Here is a 23,838-nt window from a genome sequence, read left to right on the forward strand (position 1 = left end):
TGTGAGAAAGTGGGATAATTTGCAAAGCAGAACCTTTTCTGAAGCTCCCTGAACATACCATTAACTGAATTAATTGTTCTTGGATAGGTCAACAGATCTCCTTCAATACATACAATACATATTGTTGGCAAGAAAAAATGCTGTTGGTATGGCATGATAATGGGTGAATATCATTTAGCTCTATTCCTATTTGTTTTGCATACTTTTTACATGTATTGTATTTCTCAGACCTATTTTATAGGGCTTTTTTAACTTGCTCAGTGTTGTATGTTATACAGTATGTCTATAGTTTAAAGGTGCTGTTGAAGCATATAAAGAAAGATTTGGATAAGCCAATCACCCTGGAGAATGGAAGTGTAGTCTAATATGGGCAAGTCACGTTTGAACAACCAAAATGTAATTATTAAAATTCACTGATATATTTATTTCTTGCCTAGCTTTTATTCTAATGAAAATAATACATTTTTACTCAAAGGTGGAGGGCTCATTTTAGCTTGGACGCCCAATTTTGTTTTTAAGAAAAAAAAGAAACAGGAAAAGTATATAAAATATAATTGGTTGAATAACAACTCATTATTTTAGAAGATAAATATTATCACAAATTTGAAAAAAAAGAATTTATTACTTTGGTTGTAGCTTCAATAGGGCCACAATTTCATAGAAATACCTATATCATCCACTGTTATGCTTTCATGTGGTCCTTATAAGTAGTGTTCAAAATGTTTTACATTGTTTATTAAAAGTCCAGTTGTTTTGATAATCGTATTTTTGGATTAAATACAAATTATTAGTATTTGTGGCATAAGAACAATGTTAATAAATCACATTGGATAAAATAACACACACAGATTTCACAGGATTAAGGTAGGACTAGATGACCTTCCTCCTCCCTTGGTTTTGTACAGTTTTATCATTTGAGGAGAGATAAATACAGCTGTTTGATAATTTAATCATTAGAACTATAACAATACCAAATGAAATAAAACCTTAATCTTAGCCCTTCATATGATAATCCCTTTCAAATGTAGAACTTACATTTGTTGGTTTTTAGTCCTGCAAAAACAAATATTTGAAAGCATTGTTTAAATATTTGTTAAAAATTCAGAGAAATAGTATTTGGAGGAAAACAAAAAGACAAAGCACTTCTTCAAGTATAAATCAATCTAATATGAGTTTACAATGCAAGATCTTTAATCTTTTCTATCTTTACAAGATAGTATCATAATTCACATCATCCCCTAATCATCTTTGATTCATGAAAGTTATTCAACACATGTAAAGGGTATCAGTTAGGGAAAGCTCTATTATTTGAAACAAAGTTCTTCTAGTTAAGAAGTGATCATATATTTGTTCTAGATTCATACCAATATTTATTTTTTAAACCCATTCCATGAATAATCTTTGAATAAATTGATGTTGATTTATGTTTTGATTGATGGAATGCTGCAAGACCGTCTCATAACCAACCTCACTTCAATATCAGGCAGAATTTTCTGTTTCATATGTAAACAATCTTCATCTGTAGCTGCCAGGTGAAGATCAAAGCGCAAAGAAACAGACTTTTTTCTTAAGTGAGGGTTATCCTTGAAGAAAGAGCCTTCCCATTCTTTAATCACTTCATCTACTTTTTCTGTCCTGAAACAATAAATAGATTATTATGTATAGGTATTCATCCAAAACATGTCCTCAGGCTAGGATTTCAAGACATGTTTATACTCAGATATATATTTATTTTGGAGAAACAAAGAGGGTGTATAAACTGTTCTGTATTTATCTATCCATCCATTTATCTGTAATTCTAATGAATAGACTTGAAAGATTTCTGCTTTTTCCCGTCCCCATAGAAGGACATGTATTTCCAAGTAATAGGGTTGCAACATATACTTTTTCTGTTGTTTTCCTTAGTAAGATATATAGGCTAGAAAGCATTCATTTAGTGTCATTATAAATTGCAACAGCACTGAAAAAAATGATTTGTGACCTTTCTTCACACTGCAACGATTGCAACATCCCGGCAGTCAACTGATCCAAATCTGGGCATTTGGCAATGGGCATATATTTATAATGGCTGCGGCATTCTGGGGGCGTCACATTTACAACCTTCTCAACTCGCTTCTGACAAGCAATGGGGGAAGCTAGATTTGCATGGCAAAAAGGTCATAAAATGGGTACAATTCACTTAATGACCTCCTGCTTAGCAATGGAAATTGTGATTGTTAGTTGAGGAGTCCATGTACACTAAGCTACAGCGAGTACAGTGGTACCTCTACTTAAGAACTTAATTCGTTCCGTGACCAGGTTCTTAGTAGAAAAGTTTGTAAGTAGAAGCAATGTTTTCCCATAGGAATCAATGTAAAAGCAAATAATGCGTGCAAACCCATTAGGAAAGAAATAAAAGCTTGGAATTTGTGTGGGGGGAGGAGGAGGAAGAAGAGGAGGAGGACAGTCGCTGCCGAAGGAAGAAGGTGAGGTGAGGGGACTCAAAAAAATCCAAAACTTTAAGGCTTAAAAAAAAGGGGGGGGGAGACTCGGAGATGGCGAGGAAGAGCATGCGCCTCCCATACACCCAGCGCGAGGCTGCCTCCCATATACTCCTGCTCCTTTGACCGAAAGGCAGTGGCTGCTGCTGCTGCTACCCACTTCCTCTTCCTTCCCATGCTGAAGGGCTCCCCTCTCCTCTCGCTTGTTCACTTTGTAGCCGGCGCCTTTCTTTCACTGTGGTGACTCCTTGGTTTGGCTGAAGCTGAGTTGATCCAGCCGGGGTGAAATGCCCCTTTTGCCTTTCTGTGCCCAGATGCTCCGGGAGGCAACCTCGCGCTGGGTGTATGGGAGGCAACGCGAGTTAGTCACCACAGTGAAGTGATTTATTCCTTCTCCAATTGCTCAGAGAAAGGAAAACACTCCATTTGCTCTGCGCTGCCCAGAGCGAACAGAGCGTTTCTTTTCTTTTCTTTGGGCGCTGTCAGAGGTTTATTCCCTCTTCAAATGCCCAGAGAAAGAAAAATGCTTCGTTTGCTCTGGACTGCCAAAGCCTCCTTAAGCGCTACCGAAAAGCTCCTCTGGCAGCCCAGAAAAGCCCGAGATGGCCGGGATTAAAGGAGAAATGGCAGGAAACTGGCCAGTGCCGCTCTCAAATTTCCTGGGAAATTTTTCTGGGCTTGGGTTCTTAAGTAGAAAATGGTTCTTGAGAAGAGGCAAAAAAATATTGAACACCCGATTCTTATCTAGAAAAATTCTTAAGTAGAGGTGTTCTTAGGTAGAGGTACCATTAGGTATTATGACCACACATACATAGAAAAACTAAAACTTACTGTATTGTATTTTGAGTCTCTTTGCTACCCTTTGCAACACCTCCATTTAAGACTGCTTGCTTTGTCAGTACTTCCACTTTTTCAGTTTCATGTTTTTTTAGCTTGCTTGCTATATAGATGAAAAAAAATTAAAATATATCAGAATTACAATATATTAGAAAAAAACAGTTTTAGGAGATGCAGAAGAAATATTCTATATTTCAGAATGTGTACCATGTTTATTTTCAGGGCCTTTTAAATAATTTGTACCAGGAAACCACACTTTTGAACATAAAGTTATAAACATCCTCAAGCTCTGTATATGCAATTTAGTTACTAAACCAATATGTTAGTATGTCAGGTCTGATCTGACTGCAGTTTTAGTGTTTTATAAGAGGTTGTGATGGCTCAGAGGTTAAAGATGCTGAGCTTCTCAGCTGGAAAACCTAGGTTCAGGATCTAAGTGCCATACAACTGGGTGAGCTCCTATTGCTGCCCATCTAGGAGTTTGAAAGCATGCAAATGTGAGTAGATAAATACCGTAGATACCACTTTGGTGGGAAGGTACCAGGGTTTTGTGCACCTTTAGCACTCAACCCACTCTGACATTACAGAAAATCTTTTGTGTGTAGAAATCCTATTGGATGTAATATTTCCAGTTGCATTTAAATGAAATGCAAGCCCTATGTTAAGTCAAGTTTGTATAGAATAGTGGATTATTTCATTTTCTAGTGTTAAGTAAACTCACATGAAGGTAAAATAAATGCTATTCGGCTGGTGGTAGGTTTTCTGATATCTCTTGTTTCTTCATGTTTTAAATAATGAAACCTGGAGAGAAAGAAAAAAAGATACAGGGTAAAATAGGAGTGTTATATCATCTGAGTAAAATCTTGATGTATTCTCTGGGTTGTGCTAGAGCATCAATTAATGCTCAGTGTTCTTGTTGAACATGCTCTCTGTACAATACAATTTGCCATTTATTCAAGCATTATCAATGCCAGGTTTTATTAGATCTTTTCTAGGAATGCTGTAGTGGAATGCTGGTGAGATATTCTCAATAGCCTATAGGTTGTTAAGGTTAGGATTATTCAAATATATTGCATGAACATAGATATCAAAGGGAAAGGAATTGAGTGAGGAAGGAAAGTGGCAGAAAGGTAGGAAATGAAAAGGATGATATAAATACCTCTGATTTCAGATCTGTCCATCATTCTCCAGTTGACTTCCTTTGGGGCTTTGGGGCTATATAGAAATCAATTCCTCATTCCTGCAAAGTTCTAGTTCAGACATAATCTTTTTTATTGAACAATTATGTTGAAGTTTATGGGTTAGTTAATTAGCCATAATTTCCATTTTCTTTGAATTGAGAATCTAGTATCAGCCCCTAATAATAGCTTTCTGTTTCTTCTGTTACAATATGCCAAGGACAGAACTACTTCTGTAAACACGAAACTTAGCAGAATTGTATAATGCGCTGTAATATGTTACATCTGAACTTGTCAATTGATCAGGTTTCATAATTTCAGTAAACTATGTTTGTTATGACAATGTATTTCCATGAATCTATTTCCTGCATCTACTTTTGTCCATCAATAAGAGATGATCCTAAATTTCCATTTTGATTGAATTGTATTATAGATCCTAAAAGAGATGTTCTTGGTTTTTGTTTTATGAAAAATTTCTTAAGTTCCGAAGCAATGAGCAACTGTTGTAATTAGTACAAAGATGAAATTGATGGCTTTTTAAACACTTCCTTTTGCATTCAGTGGAAAAAAGAGGAAGGAAATGCATGAGATTGGAACATTGAAAATGTCCTCTCCTGACCTTCCATTATGGTCTGAAGACCCAAAGGGGTGCATTACTTTGGAGGTGGCTATCAGATTAAGAGAAGACCCCCACCTCTATATTTTGTGTTCCTTCTTCCCCATCTTTCAATTGTAAATTATCATTATGTTACTTATTGATTTGTTTTAAGGTTTATCAGTTTTTAATATTTTTAAGTTGCCCAGTTTCCTCTAGACAGGGTAGGCAACTGACATGACAAATCAATAAAAATAAATGAGCTTGTTCCTGCAGATGCTTTCTTTTAATTAATTATGTTTTTTCTATACTATTCTGAAAGAGAAACTAGGCCATGCTGAAAGAACATGCTATGGTATGTTGTTTCAATATTTAGTGTGGTTCTACTTTATTACATCATAAAGTAACAGAATACAAAAATAAGAGAAAAAACAACCATTTGGATTTATTTTTAATCTGAAAAACATGTTTGTATGCTGATTACAGCATATAATTGAAATCTAAATGCAAGCCTCTCCAGAAATCAACTGTTTTCTGTTTAATTATCTAACTTATTTATTTATTTTTATTTATTAGATTTGTATGCCGCCCCTCTCCGTAGACTCGGGTCATAGACTGTAGACTGTTCTCTTCCTATCATGGGTATGGAGGCATCTGGGAGTATGTCATGATATTATAATGAAAAATAAATACATTAATAATTTACATAATATGCATGATGCTGTGACACATGTGATGTCATCACATACCAGACGCTGGTGTCCAACATCTATCTATCTATCTATCTATCTATCTATCTATCTATCTATCTATCTATCTATTTATTTATTTTTGTTTGTTTGTTTGTTTGTTTGTTTATTTATCAATCAAATGTATATACTGGCAGCTTTCAGTTTCAACAATTTGTTTAGTGACCATTCAAAGTCACAATAGCACTGAAAAATGATTTGTGACTTTTTCACACTTATGACCGTTGCAGCAATCTCCATAGTCATGTGATCAAAATTCAAAAATTTGGCAACTGATTCATATTTATGAGGGGCCCTAAGATTGAAAAATGGGACAAAACTCAACAACTGTCTCAATTAACAATGGAAATTACAGTTTTAAGTCAAGGACAACTTGTAGCTGCCTGTATCAATACCTGACTGTAGGTAGGTGGCTATATAAATTTGATTAATAAATAAATATTTCAGTTCATCTCTTTCATCTCAGTGTTCAGTTCTCCCAGAAATTCTATTCCAATCAAGAATTTCCTCAATTCATTATTAGGCAATGAGACATTTTTGTTCGTTTCCCTGACCCGATTTCTATGCAACAGAAATGCATAATGGGGTTGGCGTGATTTTTCCTGGGTATACATAAACTTCCCCATCCTATGTATAAATCCAAGCCACTGCAGTTTGTTCTACAAAGCACCAATCAAAATTATCCTGGTGTTGTATGCATCCTTATTGCAATTAATGCAATGTACTTAACAATCTCAGTCAACTTTGATTTAGGCAAAGGTACCTTTTCTCTTCCTTCTCCAGCAAACTGCGATAAGTAGCTATTTCGTGCTCAAGTCTCATCTTGGAATTTAATAATATTTCATGTTGCTGGAGCTGTTTTTCGATGTCCTGCCGCACTTCTTGGAGTTCCTTCTCCAGACCTTCAATTTCTGTTTCCAAGTGCTTGAGCTGTGTTTGGTATCGTAGTTCTGTGGCCCGGAGTGAATTCTCCAACCCCCTTTCCTATTGTATGAAGTTTCTGATTAAAATGCCAAAGTGTACTTCCAAACAAAGCAAAACTATTTCAAAACAATTAGCAACAGCTTCCTTTCAGAAAAATCCAAATCTAATTTTTTTATTAAACATAATGAAATCTGTATTTAAACAGTCTCTTACTTTATAAACCATAAAAAACAATTAACTTGTACAATTTTTTCTCAAACTTCCTGACTACATTTTTGAACCGTGTAGTTCTTGTAAAAATTCTCCAAATGTCATTGGTGATTATTGGGGTTTTTAGATTGTGATAGTCCTGGTTAAAAATGCTGGTTAACAAAGGATATAAATATATGTATTATACCTATTGGAATTATTTTTATCATACATTTTGATCTCAAGTGTTCCAGAGTGGTTTTAATTTGCATAAAATGCCTTAAAAAAGATTAAAAATGGAAATAAAGAAATAAATGTAGTAAAATGCTTTACAAAAAAATAAACAAACTGCAAAACCCTACCAACAAATCAACTTGTGCAGTGAAGAATATCTGAGAGAGAGAGTACAGTATCCCCAAATAAATATAAGAGACAGGGCAACAAAACAATAGTATCCCCATTAACAATTTTTGGAGTTTAATATACCGTATTTTTCAGTGAATAAGATGCACCTTTTTACTTCAAAAAAGTGGGTCAAAAAATTGGTGCGTCTTATACACCGAAAGTTGTTGAGGCCGCCTGCAGCCCTTGGCAGGAGGCTGGCGGCTCAGTCCTAGGGATGCCCCTGAATGCAGGAGATTGGAGTGGGGGCTGATGGAGCCGAGCTCTCTCCCATTGGACATCAGTGCTGCACCGCGGGCCTCCTCTGTCAGCTGGATGTGCCGAGGGGAATCCTTCCTGCGAGTGGCTCCCAGAGGCTCCGCTCCACACCCAGCAGCAAAGCATCGCATTCCAGGCGGCTGCCAGGGCCTCTGGGTGGCAGGAACAAGGGGGACGTGCTGGTCAATTAGCCGGTCCCGGCAGAGACAGTGGTGGTGGTGGTGGCGGCGGCGGCAGGGACCTGGGGTGTGGACATAACGTTCCCGGTGCTGCTCCTCCTAGAAGGGAAGCCGCTGCCACTGTCTCCGCCGGGACTGGCAAACTCACTGGTAGGTCCCCCTTGTTCCTGCCACCTGGAGGCCCTGGCAGCTGCCTGGAATGTGATGCTTTGCTGCTGGCTGTGGTGGAGCCTCCGGGAACCGCTTATGGGGAGGATTCCCCTTGGCGCATCCAGCCTGCAGAGAAGGCCCGCGGTGCAGCCCTGATGGTCCCACAGGAGGGGGCTCGGCTCCATCAGCCCCCACTCCAATCTCCTGCCTTCGGGGGCATCACCAGGGCTGAGCCACCAGCCTTTCGCCAAGGGTTGCCAGGTGGCCTCAGCAACATTCCTCAGCTGCGGAAAACTGGGCAAGGCGTCCCCTCGGCGCATCTTGGGGGGCGGAGCCTAGTCAGAGACATATCGCAGTGCACAGTGCAGGAGAGGAGGTGATCCTGCTTGGCTGGCTGTAAAATCAGGAAGTGGTGCAGTCCTGCGTGAAACTGGAGGAGAATCTAAGAAGTGGGGTAGGCTGCTGACTGGTCCTCAGAGAGACAGAGATGGAGGGAAAGACAGAGGGGGAAGGGAGAGGGAATGTGAGAGTAAAGGAGAAAGAGAAAAATGAGAAACTGATGGAGGGAAAGAACAAGGGAGAGGAAGAACAAACAAATGAGAGAGGGAAGGGGAGAGAAGGAAAAAGAGAGGGAGAGGGAAGAGAAAAACAGAAATGAAAGGGAGAGAGTGAGAGAGAAATGAGAAAAAGGTTGAGAGAGACAGAATGAGAGAGGGAGAAGAGGGAAACAAATGAGAGAGAGAAGGGGAGAGGAAGAAAAAGGGAGAGGAAGAGGAAAGAGAGAGAAAAACAAATGAAAGTAAGAGAAATGAGAGCAAAAAGGGAGAGATAAACAAATTGATTGATTGATTGATTGATTGATTGATTGGATATCTATGCCGCTCCTCTCCGAGGACTCGGGGCGGCTCACAACATATAAAATATACAATGCATAATGTACACCAGGAGCCACAAACCCACCCACTCATGGCTGGAGAGGTTACTATTACTATTTAATACTACACCGTTTGGTTCAGAATACTTTTTTCCTTGTTTTCCTCCTCTAAAATCTAGGTGCGTCTTATACACCGAAAAATACAGTAATTGTGCATTATAGAGGATGAGGGAGGATCATTTAGAAATCTATAATTATGTATAGCAAATAATCGTATGAAAGCTGACCTGGTTGGAAAATATGGCCTTTTCTCTATCTTTAGAGACTGAAATCTTTGGGACAATTCAGAAAGGGTTAATAGAGAATTCAGTTGTCTCAGGCTTAGGATGCAGTATGGGACTCCCAATAGAAATTTGTTTTATTCGGTATTAGGCCATATTAGTATGCTGGTCTGAAAAAACTTTTGCTTTAGTTTTAACTTGTTGTGAGCCGCCCCGAGTCTTCGGAGAGGGGCGGCATACAAATCCAAATAATAAATAAATAAATAAATAATAAATAATAAATAAACATTAGTAGAAGGTGTGGGAATTGAAAGCATATGTTCATGGTAAAAAGAGTTTCTCAGATATACCATTAATTAATTCCTTAACTTCAGGTTTTTTTTAAAAATGGCCTAGTTTACTCCTGTTATAAGCGTACTCTTTTTTGGCATATTATATTTTTTACTCATAATGTTTTTCTTTAACAAGGAAAGTATTTTATGAATATTTTATGAAGAAATATTATACTTTTCTCTTATCTGCAATATAAAGTAACAGTCTAAGTGTAGATTCACCTCTGAATATCAGTTAGTCTACAAGAAGAAAGCAACTAGGAACTCTTAAAATATCTACATTTCTAATAATGCCTTCTCCCAGGGGGCCTATTCATGAATTAATTTAAATTCCCCAGAAAACGAATATGAAAAGAGCATTTTTGTCTCCTTATTTTAAATCCCCAAAGAATAGTTCATTGTTCTTCTTATTAGAAGGAAAAATAAAGATGTTTTAAACTTGTGAGTTAACAGAAGAAGAACTGTTTTCTTTAAGAAAATAATTTTAGAATAGCTGTTTGTTCACACTTACCATGGCATGAAGAGAGTCTATTTCGGTCTGCATATGATGCCATTGGCGTCTAGCTTCATTTAGCTCTGCCCTGGCTGCCTTTAAGATTTCTTCATCTTTGTTCATTCTTGCAGTTGTGACTTTTTCTAGCTGCAGGGAATATTTACAATGCCAGATCAACTTTGTCAGGAACAATGAAAATTTAAACTTTACTTGTGTGAGTGAAGCACCAACTTTCTGAAACAAATCAGCATTCATTTGTTCCCTTTGTCATGTTGCTTGGCCTTGCAACTGAAGAAAAGTAAATCTTCTGTTTCAATCAAAATACTATGGTTGTCAAAACATAGTAATATAAACATATTTCTGAATGCTAAAAATGATTTTAATATAATAACTTCTAAAAATGATTAAATATTGTAAGATATATGACACCAGATTGGGAAAGATTTATAGTCCAATATAGGCCACCATGTTACTGTGTATGGTGCCTAATGACATATAGATAATCCTTAAGTTATGACTGCAATGGAGCCTGTCCATCATGATCATAAGTCATGACAGTTGAAAATCAAATCATTCATGTGACCAATCCACTTTTGTGACCTTTTTGTCAATGGTCATCAAATGAATGTTGTTTAGCAAATAAAGAGTTTGGTATGGGCCAGTCTTACCAAAAGCTAGAAGTTAATTCAATTTTTTGTCAAAACTGTCATAAAATAAGGTCACGTTACCATGGGATGCTGCAAAGATCCATAAATGCAGTTACCAAATACAGTCAGATATTATGAAATCAAAAGGGAGGTCATTGGAACCTTGAAAGGTTTGTTTTAATGTAATTTTTAAAAGTGTTGTGGTAGATTGACTGCATCCATGAGATTGTGAAAGTCCAGGTTAAGGGACATATCTGGTGATTTCTGGAAATTAAGTTGTGGGACAAGTGATGAGGGAGAGATAAAAATCCATATGAAATATGAATCTATATGAAGCATGAACTTTTTTTGAATCATTTCTTATCCCAAGGATTAGAATAGAGATGAATCTTTCGTATTCAACATGATTAAAGCTGTGCTAGACTTGGATAGTCGGATTTAAAACTTTGAAAGATTCTTACTTTTTTTAGGAATCCATATAAGTCAAGTAGGCTTCTAGTATATGGAGGACCTTGAGCTGTGCCAATGCCCTTTTCTCACTATTTTCATGTTACAGAATGAGGATGGGGAGAATGATTATGAGGTTTTTTTAAATGTTAAATGAAGGCATATAGTTTCTGAAATTCAGATCCTGAATTAAACTTGGGGAGCAAAGCAGGAAGCCATTATAAAAGCAATTTAATTCCAAGATGCAGCCACATTGGGTGATGAAAGTACTCTTGTCAAAGAGTAGATTATTGATGACTGGTAAAAGAAAACAAAGCAAAAATATTAAATGCTTAGCTGTTTGGAAGAGTTCCTCTATGGCATTTAGAAAATACTAGGGGATGCCAAAAAGTTAAATGTATTGGCTAAGAAGGACCTAGCATACGCAGCATTTCAGTCTAAAGCTTCCATTATACAGTGATCCCCCGCTCGTTGCGAGGGTTCCGTTCCAGGACCCCCCGCAACGAGCGGGTTTTCGCGAAGTAGCGCTGAGGAAGTAAAAACACCATCTGCGCATGTGCAGATGGTGTTTTTACTCCCACAGCGCTAGCGAGGAGCCGAAGATTGGGGGCGGCGCGGCTGTTTGCCGCCGGCATGGGGGGCTTCCTAGCAGCCCCCCAAACCCGGGTTGGGGATCCGGGGGGTGCTGCCAAGCCCCCCATGCCGGCGGCGACATTTTAAAATAGCCGCGCCGCCCCCAATCTTCGGCTCCTCGCTAGCGGGCAGGCAGGCGGCGGACAAGCCGTTCGCTGGCGCTGGCTCTCGGCGCTTTCGAGCTGAGTCCAGGAGCGAATTCGCTTCCGGACTCAGCTCAAAAGCGCCGATAGCCAGCGCCAGCGAACGGCTTGTCCGCGCTGGCTCTCGGCGCTTTCGAGCTGAGTCCGGGAGCGAATTCGCTTCCGGACTCAGCTCAAAAGCGCCGATAGCCAGCGCCAGCGAACGGCTTGTCCGCGCTGGCTCTCGGCGCTTTCGAGCTGAGTCCGAGAGCGAATTCGCTTCCGGACTCAGCTCAAAAGCGCCGATAGCCAGCGCCAGCGAACGGCTTGTCCACGCTGGCTCTCGGCGCTTTCGAGCTGAGTCCGGGAGCGAATTCGCTTCCGGACTCAGCTCAAAAGCGCCGATAGCCAGCGCCAGCGAACGGCTTGTCCACGCTGGCTCTCGGCGCTTTCGAGCTGAGTCCGGGAGCGAATTCGCTTCCGGACTCAGCTCAAAAGCGCCGATAGCCAGCGCCAGCGAACGGCTTGTCCACGCTGGCTCTCGGCGCTTTCGAGCTGAGTCCTGGAGCGAATTTGCTTCAGGACTCAGCTCGAAAGCGGCGAGAATGAACGTCGTGGGCGGGCGAAGGGCGGGCGGCAGCGAGGAGTTTGCGTGGGCGGTGGGGAAACTCCTTGCTGATGCCCGCTGCTCGCCCTCCCGCCAGCAAGAGGGGGAAGACCCAGGGAAGCCGCCCAGCAGCTGATCTCCCGGGCCCCATCTACGCATGCGTGCCCATAGAAAAAAGGGCACGCATGCGTAGATGGTGTTTTGACTTCCGGGTTCAAAAATCGCAAATTACCCTGTTCGCAATGGTTGGGGACGCAATAACCGGGGGATCACTGTATACATCTAGTCCAAAACATCTGAAGTGTACTGGGAACATTATTGCAGGGTATGTTATGAGATATAAAAATACTTTTAAGAACCAGCGTGGTGCTGAGGTATGGCAGGGATCTCTAAATATTTAGGGCCATTTGGATACATTTGGAATTTCAAAAACATTATGGATATTCTCAGAATGGTTGCCATGGTGGGCATGGCCAGGTATAAAACACCTATTTACTAGAAAATAAACGGTTAAGAGAGCTCCCCATAATCGTGTCTAATCTTTTAGATGCTCTTTATCATGTCAAACTATGTTTTGATTTTACATAGAATGCTGTATAGTGTTCCCTCGATTTCCGCGGGGGATGCGTTCCGAGACCGCCCGCGAAAGTCGAATTTCCGCGAAGTAGAGATGTGGAAGTAAATACACCATTTTTGGCTATGGACAGTATCACAAGCCATCCCTTAAGACTTTAAACCCCTAAATTACCATTTTCCATTCCCTTAACAACCATTTACTCACTATTATTACTGGTACTCACCATTGAATAAGGCACTTAGTGATCCTGATATTTATAAACATAATTATTTATTAACAATTTTTTTTGTCATTTATTTGCAAAAATTATTAGTTTGCTGATTACATATGATGTCATTGGGTGGGAAGAAGCGTGGTATAGGAAAAAAACCGCGAAGTATTTTTTAATTAATATTTTTTGAAAAACCGTGGTATAGGCTATTCGCGAATTTCGAACCCGCAAAAATCGAGGGAACACTGTATTAGTTTTATCTCCAATGAGATCCTGGAATTATATGTGGAGCCCAGAAGTATTTTTGACAAGGTTATTCTTGAGGCTGATGTTTGTTTTTTAAAAATCTCATAATGCTCCCATGTTCTATCTCTTTTTAAATAAATTTTTAAAAAGCTTTTGAAAATAATGTGAATAATACAGCCCAGAAAATAAGTAATATGGGCTAGTTTCAGCCTTTTTGATAGTTCTCTGACTTGAAAGTGATTCATTCCCAAGCACAATGTTTACAGTTTTCTTTAGCAAGATTTATTAGAATGAAGTGAGAAATGCTGCAAGAATAAGCAGCAAATGATTTTCAATTGAAAACCAATGTACTGTGTTCTTGCATTACGACAAAGCTCTTTGATTCTGTTTCTCCTAAATTTCCTGGAAGCTGGTTATCAGATGAGTCTCTTAACTTAAAATGGGAAAATGAGAAATTTGAATCCTATTAGCCTAGGAACCAATTCCTAATTTTTGATGCATTTTGATGGAATTATCCACAAGTACAATTTTCCCGGTGAACACTAAATTATATCTAAAGTATGAAACTAAGATTTGAACAAGCCAGATTCATATCAATGCAAATGGAGGAATTTGGATAGAGAAAGAGAGTCTAGTTGTATAATAACAAAGCAAGGTAGCTTTAATGCAATAGTGGGTTCTAAAATGCTTTACTACCAGTTTGCGCATTACACTACTATATATGCACAGAAGCATCCAGGGTGGGTGGGCAGAGCCTCCCACTGCCCGCACTACTGTTTCTAAGAAGCGGTCTGAACTGGGAACAACCCACCACTGCTTTAAAGGCAATTGTTCAATTTTCATGTATTTAAAAGTTTAAAATTCAAACTTTTAAATTTTGAATAGACAGAGAAATATTTTAGGTGTTTGAAAGAGAAGATACATGTTGTGTTTGTAGACTTAAATGTGACTTCAGTTCCATCCTAAAACAATGATTCGGGGGGGGGGATTACAACAGTCATGAATAAAATATTGCTTTTCTTGATAAAGCACTTCTATAAAAATACTTTCTTCAAAGTGCATAGCAGTGCAATAGGTGATTTATATAAATCAGTCCCAGTGATCAGAGGTATACAATATATCACTAATGCATGCTGGCACCCAGTTCAACCGACGTGTAAATGACTTAACATCTTTGTCACCTTTGAAACTGGTAGGGAAGGAAATTATTATATTATATACACAGATTATACCATACTAATTTTACAAACTAAAATGTTTTGCACCAAATGATGTAGCAGTCTTCCATCTATTATATTTCTCCCTTAGACTCTCCACGATTGACCTCTCCAGGTTCCTAAGAGGCCAATTTCGTCCACTGTCCAATTGTCTTTCCTTTCTTTCATCTATCATATATATTCTCTTCCTTTCATATATCCTCTCCTCTAAGTTCACTTTTACCCTTATATATATTACCACATGTCTTTTTTTCTTCCTACGTATTTGTGTAATGGACAAATGAATAAATGAATAAATAAATATTTACAGCAGCAATACATTGTAATAAAACAAAGGTTCTTGTATATTCTAAAGGACATAAGAAATAAAGTTGATTGTTGGATGGATACCCCATTTAGAAAATGAATAAACATAATTACAACAGTACTCTTTTCCAAAAATTTCTTTGTTAGATTGAATTTGTGTTATTCAAGGTGTAGGTTTTACATCTTCTGCTAAGAATTGATTCCTTTATAATAGTGTGTCAAATTATGTAGTTCCTTAGATATGTTTGATAAAGTCAAAGTATTATAGGATTATTATCTGGCATTCAATTTTATTTTATGGGCAAGAAACATAAATTTTAAGGGATGTACTGAGGCTACTTTGTGTTGTTAAGAATATTGAAATAAGATTGGAAATTGGTAGTCCCTCTATAGCAATGGTTCTCAACCTTTCTAATGCTGTGACCCCTTAATACAGTTCCTCTTGTTGTGATGACCCCCAATCGTAAAATTATTTTTGTTGCTACTTCATAACTGAAAATTTGCTGCTGTTATGAATTGTAATTTTACAACCCATGGACTTCAACTTCCAGAATTCCTGAGCCAGCCATGCTAGCTCAGGGATTCTGGGAGCTGAAATCCACAGGTTGCGAAGGAGCCATAGTTGCCCACAAGTGGAAACTCTGTGGGCAACTCTGTGGGCACCAAGTGGAACATGGGGCTGGAGGGAGAGGTTTGTTGCCATAGCTTATTGGTGTTACCGTGGCTGGAAAGTGAGTCCCGCTAAAATTATAGATGGTCTCTCCCTCCTGACCCCGCATTTCCCCCTTTCGGGAAACACTTTGCTGAGCAACAGGATTCTCGGGGCCAGCGGAGAGGATGCAAGAGATAGGGGGAGGGTCACATGAGCATCAGCCCATCATACTCCTCCCCACCTCATCCGCTATGTCTTAATCTGAGAGTCTGTATGGAGGACTCTATTCCCGAGCAAATTTCCTCCATGCTCCCACGGGATCAGCTCCCTCGGCGCACTTTCAGTATCATAACCTACCCTAAAAGTGTGGCAGCTGGGATTGGGAGTGCACTTTTTAGAGGAGTCCTCAAAAGAACAGAGAAAGCCAAGGCAGCCCCAGAAAAAAACCTGGGAGGGAACGAGGGGAAACCGAGGTGTATCCAATTGTGAAGAGAGAAAACAAGCGCATGCCCTAAAAAAAAAGCAAGCTACTTTTCAATCTTTTGACTCCTGATTGGCTGCCTGCCTTAGAATCAGGTGACATTCTTCCAGGAAAAGCAAGAAGAAAACATCATCACTTTCTTCGCGGAGTGAGCCTTCTTGTCTTGAAGTTGGCTCCTTGGAGCACTGCCCCACTTTCTTATTAAAGCTTGGTATGTCCCGTTGCAGGACACCTTCCTCCAACCTTGGTAAAGCGCTTAAGCAGGTAACCAGATATTCAAAATCAATATGTCCAACAATGCCTTGCGAAAAGGAGCTGGGAAACTTATCGGCGACCTCTGTGAAATGGTCGTTTGACTTCCCCAAGGGATCACGACCCCCAGTTTGAGAACTGCTGCTCTATAGCTTCTTTACCATAGACTTACCGTATTTTGGGGAGTATAAGACACACTTTTTTCCCTCCTAAAAGAGGTTGAAAATTTGGATGCGTCTTATACTCTGAATGTAGCCCCGCCCACTCACTGTCCCCTACCTTTCGGCCACCGCACGTTCTCTTGCTGGCTGCAGCAGTTGCCACTGACTGGCTTGTGTTTTTGTGTGTTGCATTTTCAGCTTCCAAATGCTCATGCAGTGTCCAAAATGGTTACCCAGAACAGTGTAACCTTTACCTCATGTAGCTTCCATGCTTTGCCTGCTTTAGTCACTGGGGCTCCCTCTGAGGATCAGCTGTGCTTTTAAAGCTCTTTTTCAGCCCAAACACTAGCTGAGCGATGTTGCCTGTTTTTCTAATTGCTGCTTCCTCCCACAATCAGCTGTGCTTTAGAAGCATAGCCCCCACCATCCCCAACCTCAAAACCAGCAAGTGAAGGAATGTGTTGAAGCTTATCTCCCACCACCCCCAACCTCAAAACCAATGAATGAACTAACATGCTGAAGCTGAGCAGGCTAAGAACTAGCCACATGAATACCTGATAGGCAGAATCTCCCCCTCTATTTTCCTCCCCAAAAACCTATACAGTGGTACCTCATGATACGAACTTAATTGGTTCCAGGAGGAGGTTCGTAAGGTGAAAAGTTCATAAGATGAAACAATGTTTCCCATAGGAATCAATGTAAAAGAAAATAATGCGTGCAAATCCTTCAGGAAAATCCCAAACTTTAGAAGGGAGGCGAACAGAGGGCAGGGAGGAGCAGCTAAAGGGGGCGGGTGGAAGAAGCAAGGCTAGGCTAAAGGGTGAGAGGGAAGGAAGAAAGGCAAGGGGGGCGCCCCTCCCTTTTCTTTCTTCAAAAGACACCTTTTCAGTGCCTCTGCAAGCAAGCTGTTCTCTGCAAAATCTTTCCTCCTCCAAGCCGCCCCTCCCTTTTCTTTCTTCAAAAGACACCCTTTCAGTGCCTTTGCAAGCAGGTTGTTCTCTGCAAAATCTTTCCTCCTCCAAGCCGCCCCTCCCTTTTCTTTCTTCAAAAGACACCCTTTCAGTGCCTTTGCAAGCAGGTTGTTCTCTGCAAAATCTTTCCTCCTCCATGCCGCCCTTCCCTTTTCTTTCTTCAAAAGACACCCTTTCAGTGCCTTTGCAAGCAGGTTGTTCTCTGCAAAATCTTTCCTTCTCCAAGCCGCCCCTCCCTTTTCTTTCTTCAAAAGACACCCTTTCAGTGCCTTTGCAAACAGGTTGTTCTCTGCAAAATCTTTCCTCCTCCAAGCCGCCCCTCCCTTTTCTTTTTTCAAAAGACACCCTTTCAGTGCCTCTGCAAGCACGTTGTTCTCTGCAAAATCTTTCCCCCTCCAAGCCGCCCCTCCCTTTTCTTTCTTCAAAAAAGGGGGGGGGAAAGAAACCCCTTCATCCCAGCAGCAGCTGCTTGGGTTTGTAAGGTGAAAATAGTTCTGAAGAAGAGGCAAAAAAATCTTAAACACCGGGTTCGTATCTTGAAAAGTTTGTTAGAAGAGGCGTTCGTAAGATGAGGTACCACTGTACTCCAAAAAATATGGGTACGTATTAACATTTGCACTCCTTACCTGTTAGTTATTTGATGTTGACTTTAACATAATTGAAGAGGAAAAATGGCAAGTTAAGGATGTTATTAATACATATGCAAGAATTATCTGAAGCAAATACAATTCATTTACTGTTGAAGAGAGTTAAGCAATGATTTTAGAGCAACTCAGTGTTTAGTTTCTCACAAGAAGCAGATAAAGAAAAGCTTTAACTGCATTCTTCTAATGATCTTTGAAAGGTGAGACAGAAAAACCACCACTGGAATTGAGATTACTATATACCTTTGTGAAATAGGATAGATTTAAAGAGTGGACCACACAATGTTTGACTGTGTTTATTATAAAGACTTTTCCCCCCTAACATCCTTCCTTACCAAATCTCTCTCTCCTTTGTAATCAAAATAAGAACTTTATCCACATGTTTTCCAGTCAGTTTTGAATCACGGTGACTGCCTGACAAGTCCTTATATTTTCTTGGTAACGTTTTTGGAAGTGCCTTGCTACTAACTTTCTTCCTAGGGTTGAGAAATAGGGACTGATACAAAGTCACACACTTGATTTTGTGCCCAAGACAGGAAAGCACATAATTGTTAACAGCTAAATTTTGAAGATTTTGATGTTTAGAAAATAGTTTTTATGTATTAGATTTTAAAACTCCACTGTGCACATTAAATCAGCCTTAATAATTAATAAGCTATAGTGAATTTGAGACTCTTGGGAGAAATGCTAGTGATGGAATATTTAATAATGTCTTTGTAATAACACCATATTTTTTCCTGACACTATAATAAATAGATTAAATTTATGAAATTCAGTGGGTAGGTTGGATCAGTCACAATATCCTAAGATTGATATACGGCGTAGGATTATTATGAGGAAAATTTGTAAAGGGTGTGGTAGTAGGAAAGGTGAGCTATAAATGCAACAAATAAAATAATTGCTTTTGGAAAGAAACTCATACCAAATAATCCACAAAAGCTATAGGAGTTATGGTGATTGACAGATTCCCTTCTGGGGATGGGTGATCCTTCTGTTTTCTCAAAGAAGTGAATCAGTTGTTAAGGAGGAGGCCAGGCACACTGCAAGATGCTGTTCTATTTCTAAAAATGGCAAATAGAAGAAACTTGATAACTTTTCTTTAGGGAGGAAGGCAATCAATATTTCTTTTTCTTCTCCTGGCTAGAATCAGTATACATCTTACATAAGGGGAGGAATCAATCATACACACACACTCACACACGAGAAAAGATGAAAATAGAAATTGCAAACCAGGAAGCCAAGCAGAATCAAAACTGCTTATTGGTCAGTTTGGGAGGATTTACGGTGAATTATGGGCTAGATTGAGAAGTAAAAAGACATTCCAGAAGAAAAGTAGTTCATTTTTGGACTATTGTAAAGAAACCTGCATGAATGTCTTCATAAAATCAGCAGCAACTGAGCTCAGTTAAAAATATGCCTGATTAGTGGAGAAGGGACTTCAGATGTCACTTCAAGGTGGAGCAGACAGAGTAACTGACAGCTACAGATCAGACTCATAGATTTCTAAGCCATCCCATTATATTTGAGATTGAAACTAACAGAAGTGTTAAATTGTAGTTTAAGCACCAGTAACAGAACAATGCCCTTTGGTACATCTGAGAGTAGAATTTTACTTTAGAGCAGTGATGGCAAACTTTTTTTGGGTTTGTATGCCAAAAGGTGTGTGTCAGCATGCTACCGATCGTGCCCATGCCCACACTTATTCCCTCCCCTCATGTGCACACACACACACACACACACATGCATTGCCCCTTTGCATGCTCATAATGTCCACATTGAGATCTGGGATGGTGAAAAATGGCCCAATGGCCCATTTTGGAATTCTATTTTTCTGAACTTCCAGTTTGCTTGTTAGGCTGGGGGGGGGGGTTGCACTCTGGAGGCTTCCGGGAAGCTTCCTGAAGCCCTGGAGTGCAAAAAACAGTACAATGGGCAAACCGGAAGTCCATTTTTCTGAACTTCCACTCCGGGGATTCAGGAAGCATGCTTGAACTGATATAGGGCAATGCGTCACGTGCCCTACGATATGGCTCTGTGTGCCACCTATCTCTTCTGAATAGTTGCTATCCAAGATAGCTACCAGTTCCAGATTGCCATATGTGTAGAAGGAATTCTGTCTCTTGATAGAACTAGACCTAAATACAACATTCTGAGAATCAATGAATAAGAAAATCACAAAACCATAAATAGGTTAGCATAGGTAGGTAGGTAAGTAGGTAGATAGATAGATAGGTAGGTAAATAGATAGAGAGAGAGAGAGTTTCAATTATTGGATTAACACAAGGTGAAATATACATTTCCAGAAGTTGCAGATACTTATCAGGTCTTCTGCAACAAAGTTTTCAAAAAAGGGATGCCATGTACATAGGAGTCTTTGGAGAGGGGTGGCATACAAGTCTAATAAATAATAATAATAATAATAATAATAATAATAATAATAATAATAATAATTATTATTATTATTATTATTATTATTATTATTATTATGGTCAACGAAAAAGAAATATTTTACTGAGTAAACTATTGCTAAAAATGTGCTCTCTAAATTAAGGACCCTTTCACTAACCATAATGAAAATATTTCACCAATAATAACCTTTCAAAGTATTAATGGCATACATATTGAATTAGCATCCAGACAGTCATAACTTAAATTAGATACCATCAAACTTAGCATCTCTATAAAATAAAACAAAAAAATGTCAAGAGCAATCTATTAATCACTCTAATGCAAGTAAAATAAAAGTTTTACATTTTTGTTTGTAAAAACTTTGAGGGATCTACACAAGGAAAAGTCTATAGAATAATTTCATGACTTTAGGACTATCATTGTAAACTTTGTCACATATATTATAATATGTGAGCATGTTCCTAATGGAAAAAAATTCTCTAAGGAATGTTAGTTGGAAGCTGCTAAAGACTTTAGAGGTTAAAGTTACTGTCTTAATTTGAAAAGGAACCTGTGCTGAGTTATATTGCATCATAATTGCTTATCTCTTGACAAATAATGGAAGACTGAAAATACTGGTTGAAAAACCTGACCAAATAACACAGGTAACTTCCATTTTTCCTATCCCCAGGATCTTTATTGAACAAGAGGCCACTGACCTTTCTATGTCTTTGTATAATTCTTTTCTTACAATAATACTGTATGTAAAACTAGTTTTAAAACATTAAATCATATTTTCAGTTGTTGCATACAAGGGTGTTTGAAGAAGCCAATGGACATTTTGAATTTGATCTCTAAAAGGGATATGGGATGTGAAGCTACCTCTCATCTGCGTCAACATAAAGCAGCTGTGTATTTCCCTGGGACAATGAAATAAACGTAATTCTAGTTAGCATCCTCATTTCATCCTCCCTTCATGGCACCGGACCAGATTATCTCAGGGACTGCCTTCTGCTGCACGAATCCCAGCGACCAGTTAGGTCCCACAGAGTGGATCTTCTCCGGGTCCCGTCAACTAAAGAATGTTGCTTGGCGGGACCCAGGGGAAGAGCCTTCTCTGTGGCGGCCCCGGCCCTCTGGAACCAACTCCCCCCCAAAGATTAGAATTGCCCCCACCCTCCTTGCCTTTCGTAAGCTGCTTAAAACCCACCTCTGCCATCAGGCATGGGGGAATTGAGACCTTCTTCCCCCTAGGCCTTTACAATTCTATGCATGGCATGTATGTATGTATGTTTGGTTTTTTATATTAATGGGTTTTAATTGTTTCTAGCATCAGACTACTATTGTACACTGCTTTATTGTTGCTGTTAGCCACCCCGAGTCTCCGGCATACAAATCCAATAAATAAATAAATAAATAAATAAAAGCCATATAGTCTATAGAAATATTAGGATTATGTTAATGAATACGAAGGAGGGAGACCCGTGGCACTCTGCTTTCCACTGTTTAGAGCAATCTAAACATAATACAAGTTTAAAACTGCTGGAGTTGCCTGACTGGGAGATTTTTGATCCTGGGAAATTTTCCAGATCACATTCCTAAGGAAAGATGCAGTTGCTTTGAGATATTTCAGACACCTATTAGGTTTGTGCTCCCTTGTCCTTCAAATATATTTTTTTAAAAATTTGAATGCAGACTTCAAGTACAGTTCTGTTAGAAACCTAATTTAAGTAGTTCTTGACTTAACAAAACACAACTGGGCCAAAATTTCTGTTGCTAAGCGAGGCTTTGGTTAAGGGAATCGTGCCCAATTTTATGAACTTTTGTTTTTTATCATGATGGTTAAGTGGATCATGCAGTCATTAAACAAATCTGGCTTCCTCATTGATTTTGCTTGTCATAAGCAAGGCTGGGAAAGTTCCAAATGGTGAGCCCATGATTTTGGGATGCTGCAGCTTTGGTAAATACATGTTGGTTGTCTAGTGCCTAAATTTTGGTCACATAACTGTGAGGATGCTGCAATGGTCATAAATGCAAGGATCAATCAAAGCTCAGCTTTTTTTAGTGCTATTGCAACTTCAAAGTGATCTCTAAACTGTTGTAAAAAAATAAGGGCTACCTGTAATACTGGCTAAATGAAATATGGACACAAATAATGGAATTTCCTTGGCAACAGTTTGCAGAGCGTTTGCCATTCCCTGGAGCCTTTCCATCCAAATAAACTAGTCCTGATACTAATCTGCGGAGAATCTTATTAACTGGCAAATTACTCTAGTCTAGGCCAAGTTATCTGGAGCATAAGATAAATATGAGCTTTATCTTTTCTGCAGGTTTTGGGACTGGGTTGCCCAGATACCTAAAGCAAGCCAGCCATAACAAAAATACCCCCCCACCAAGCCCCCCCCCCCAAAAAAAAACCAAAATAAAACTCAAAAGCACAGTAGGACACTCATCCTACATCCAGTTTAATGTTATTCCTAACAATCAGATAAGCAGTTTGGTGCATTTTATGGCTGTGATTCAAAGGCATTTTTTTTTCTGGGTGAATTTTTAATGCTGTCCTTGTGATTGGATAACCTTTAGCAAACATGAGACTTAAACCAGACAAGCAAAACATTGCAGAACAGTGTGATCTTGACTTTTCTCTTTTAGAGATGCTATAAAATACAGGTTCCTCATGACCTTTCTTTACAATCAATTCTTTACCAATCCTAAATGGCTTTCTCCCTAGAGAAAATTATATTTAAATGATGAATGGAGCAGAGGGTTTGTTATTCTATTTTTGACAAATCTCTCCATGCAACATGACCCAGATATGTCATTCTTTTTAAAAAGCTTAACATATTTTCCCCTAGTCTCAGAGTCTAGACGTGCTGTGTGTGCATGTGTGTGTGTGTGTGAGAGAGAGAGAGAGAGAGAAATCCCCCCCCCCAAAAAAACGCTGCATTGAAAATATAAATACTGTACCTCACAGAGGCTGAGAGAGGAACTGTGTGCACACTGGATTGTCTCCTTATTCAAGTAGGTGTCTGTCTGTATATGGACATTACCTGGGTCCCTGCCGAGAGGATGGTCTCTATCTGATTTCGGCTGAGGAGCGTTTCATAGTTTGCCCTGATCTCATTGAGGAGCTGGGACAGTTCCATGCTGCTCCCATCCTCCACCTTGGCTAACTGAACCTTATTGATAGGGTGAGAAGACTGCTGCAGAACATTCCCAGCCTGCAATTGGAATAAAAGGAGGCAGAGCAGAAGGGGAAACTCAGATTTTTTTTAAAGCAGCAGCGTCCCATTCCTTGATTAGCATTAGTTATCTTAGCTCTTCAAACGTATCTCTAAAGCTGGCCATTTGTATA

At 39.3% G+C, this 23,838-nt stretch overlaps 1 protein-coding gene across 1 annotated transcript; it reads right to left on the bottom strand.

The window, feature by feature from the left end:
• Positions 1 to 1,421: 1,421 nt before the first annotated feature.
• Positions 1,422 to 23,629, bottom strand: KRT222 (keratin 222). Its single transcript, XM_070726385.1, has 6 exons — positions 23,534 to 23,629; positions 9,940 to 10,068; positions 6,603 to 6,823; positions 4,039 to 4,118; positions 3,312 to 3,420; positions 1,422 to 1,635 (listed from the first exon to the last, which is right to left on the bottom strand). The coding sequence occupies exons 1-6, from the start codon at positions 23,627 to 23,629 to the stop codon at positions 1,422 to 1,424; spliced, it is 849 nt and encodes a 282-aa protein (XP_070582486.1).
• Between the last annotated feature and the right edge of the window lie 209 nt (positions 23,630 to 23,838).

This window comes from Erythrolamprus reginae, chromosome Z (genome assembly GCF_031021105.1).
Source record: "Erythrolamprus reginae isolate rEryReg1 chromosome Z, rEryReg1.hap1, whole genome shotgun sequence".
NCBI classification, from domain to species: Eukaryota; Metazoa; Chordata; class Lepidosauria; order Squamata; family Dipsadidae; genus Erythrolamprus; species Erythrolamprus reginae.